This window comes from Gossypium raimondii, chromosome 7, assembly GCF_025698545.1.
Source record: "Gossypium raimondii isolate GPD5lz chromosome 7, ASM2569854v1, whole genome shotgun sequence".
NCBI lineage: Eukaryota > Viridiplantae > Streptophyta > Magnoliopsida > Malvales > Malvaceae > Gossypium > Gossypium raimondii.
Window position 1 is genome coordinate 22038884 of NC_068571.1, and position 2852 is coordinate 22041735.

A 2852-nucleotide genomic window follows, 5' to 3' on the forward strand; every position below is an offset into this window, starting at 1 on the left:
ACATTAGAGACTTCAAGAGGAAAGAGATTGCTTGGTGCCATCTGAACATCAACAATAATTTTTTCTGATTTTTTGTCTCTAATCACACAAGACATATCATCAAACATGACAGAATATCCACTACCCATAAGTTGCCCAATGCTAAATAAATTTTGAGATAAAGTAGGAATCAAATAGACATTATAAAGGAGTTTTATGTTACCATGACCATTTCTTATCGCCATAGTGCCTTTGCCCTCAACTTGCATCTTCTTGTCATCACCTTCACCTTGTATGACTCATCCAGCTCCTTGAACAAAGATTTTATCCCTGTCATATGATTTGAGCAGTCATTGTCCAAAAACCATATGTCTTTCGAAGCTATAACGTCATCTTGATAAGCCATGAATAGCTTAATCTCTTCATCACCTTCTGCTTAGTAGGCTTGTCTTTCCCTTTTCCAGCAATCCGCCATCACATGCCCATATTTCTTGTAATAATAACATTGAACATTGCTCTTGTATTGCTTCTATTTTCCTGTCATCTGCCTTTGTTCATCATGTCCAGCACCTCTACCTCTACCTCCTCTGCCACGATAACCTCTTCTGTATGTAGCCTTTATTTAATCGCCTTGCTGCTTGGAAGACTCCCCCATTACTTGGAATGCCTTTTCGTCAAACTCTTCATTTGTGCGGTTCAATCTCGCTTCGTGGGACTGCAAAGATCCTTGTAGTTCATCAAATGAGTAAGTAGCTAAGTCTTTAGACTCCTCAATAGCTGCAACGACATGATCAAACTTTTGAGTCAAACTCTGCAACACTTTTTCAACAGTAGTTTGATCCGTAACTTGCTCCCCATAGGACTTCATTTGATTGACAACCGCTGCTGCCCTTGTAAGATAATCTTGCACGGATTCTCCACTTTTCATTTGCAACGTCTCAAAGTTACGACGAAGAGTCTAAAGCTTCACTGTAACAAATTTCGAAGTGCCTTGATACGCCATGTGCAATGTTGTCCAAGCTTCTTTTGCAGTTTCTGCTCCTATAATTTTTGAAAAAATTGACTCGTGAACAACTTGCTGAATGAAGAATAATGCTTTGTTGTCTCTTTTCTAGTTTTCTCTCAACTTAGCCTCCCCATCGTCATCAAGATACCCATTCTCAAATAAGTCCCACAATTCTTGAGACTTAAACAGTGTCTTCATTTTGATGCTCCAAAGTTCATAGTTGTCGTCATTGAAAACCGGAATTGCCGGTTGAGAAACACTCACGGTATTGTTGTTTGTCGCCATGAGAAATACACCTAATAACAATCGAACCTAGCGTTGATACCAAAGAATGTTGGAGAGGACAGTTGCATAAGGGGAAAGAAACTCAAAACAACCTTTAAAAAATAAGAGATGGTAAAAAGATTTCTAAGAGTAATTTTATCAAACAGGTTAAGGACACAAATAAGCTATAGTATATTTGGGAAAAAACTTATACATTTTATTCAACTAAAGATCAGCCTCTTATATAGGATTTACACAGCAACAAATCTCAATAGAAGAAACAAAAAAATTTGGCACTAAATCATATCCCAACAAAAAACAAAAAAATAAGGAAAATAACAAATTAAGCACAACTCTACCAAATCTAAATTTAGAAAAACTAACTTTGAATCATTCTCCAACATTCAGTAACTCTCTCTCTCTCTCAAAAATTCTTAGCTCTGATGACTATAATCTACCAAACTTGTCGTGATCTAATCAAAGATAGAGACTGAAGATTCTCTCTCTCTCTCTCTCTCTCTCTATTTGTATTACTTATCCGTTAGAAATATTTAAAGGGGTTTAACAATTTTTACTATTATTTTAGTTTTTGATTTCATAGTTTATTGTATTTCATTTGAATATATTTATAAATTTATTTACATAAATATTAAAATATAATAATTATTCAATATAATTATAAGATAAATTTATTTATAATCAACAGATGACATCCCAAGCAAAGTGAGGTGTAAAATCTAGGTATTATAATTTTAAGATTATATTGTATTAATTTAAAAACATATTATAATTTTAAAATTATTATAAAACAAAGAGAATTATAGAATAAACAAGAGAGAATAATAGAAAAATGAAAGGATGCTTCAACTTTCACGTGGGATATCAAAAAGCTTATACATGCCCTAAATTTATAGGGCCCCAATCACTATAGATTACAAACATATAATAAAGATACCATATAAATTTTTAGGGGTTATAAGAGTTACAATAAAATGAATTCTTTGAGGTTATGGGAGTTATTTGGACATCCATTTTACAACACTCCCCCTTGGATGTCCATTAATGAAAGTGTGCCTCATTAAAACCTTATTAGGAAAAACTATGTGGGATGAAAACCTAATGAAGGAAAAAGGGTTCAAAATCTCTTATTACAAGTTGTCTCGTTAAAATCCTTTACCAGGAAAACCCAGAGGCGCAAAACCTTGGTTAAAGAAAAAGAGTGCAACGTGTATTTGACTCCGCTTAATAACAACATCACATTACATCTTTGAGTCGATGCATTCTAATGTCTACATGTTTTTCATGTATTGCCGGACTAATAAGATATCTAAACATGAATGCATCCACCACAGGAGAATATGTCTCATCGTAATCAATTTCATGTTGGGAGATGTGCTCATATTGTAGTAAACATATAACTGCTTTCTTTGTATTTGAATGATGAATAAATAAATAAAGTTAATTTCACATTTCACTATTATATCTTTTATGTTTCTATCTTTTATGTTTTGCATGCATAGCGAAATTGTGACAAACAAATATTAGCTTATTGATTGTCTAAGTTCAAACTAATGATAAGTGGCACTGTAAGAACGTTTACATT

General features: G+C 33.3%; 1 protein-coding gene across 1 annotated transcript; it reads right to left on the bottom strand.

Annotated features, from left to right (window-relative positions):
* Positions 1–214: 214 nt before the first annotated feature.
* Positions 215–907, bottom strand: LOC105784644 (uncharacterized). The gene is made up of 2 exons (XM_012610537.1): positions 610–907; positions 215–309 (listed from the first exon to the last, which is right to left on the bottom strand). Exons 1-2 carry the CDS (start codon positions 905–907, stop codon positions 215–217), a joined length of 393 nt encoding a protein of 130 aa, XP_012465991.1.
* Positions 908–2852: the final 1945 nt, after the last annotated feature.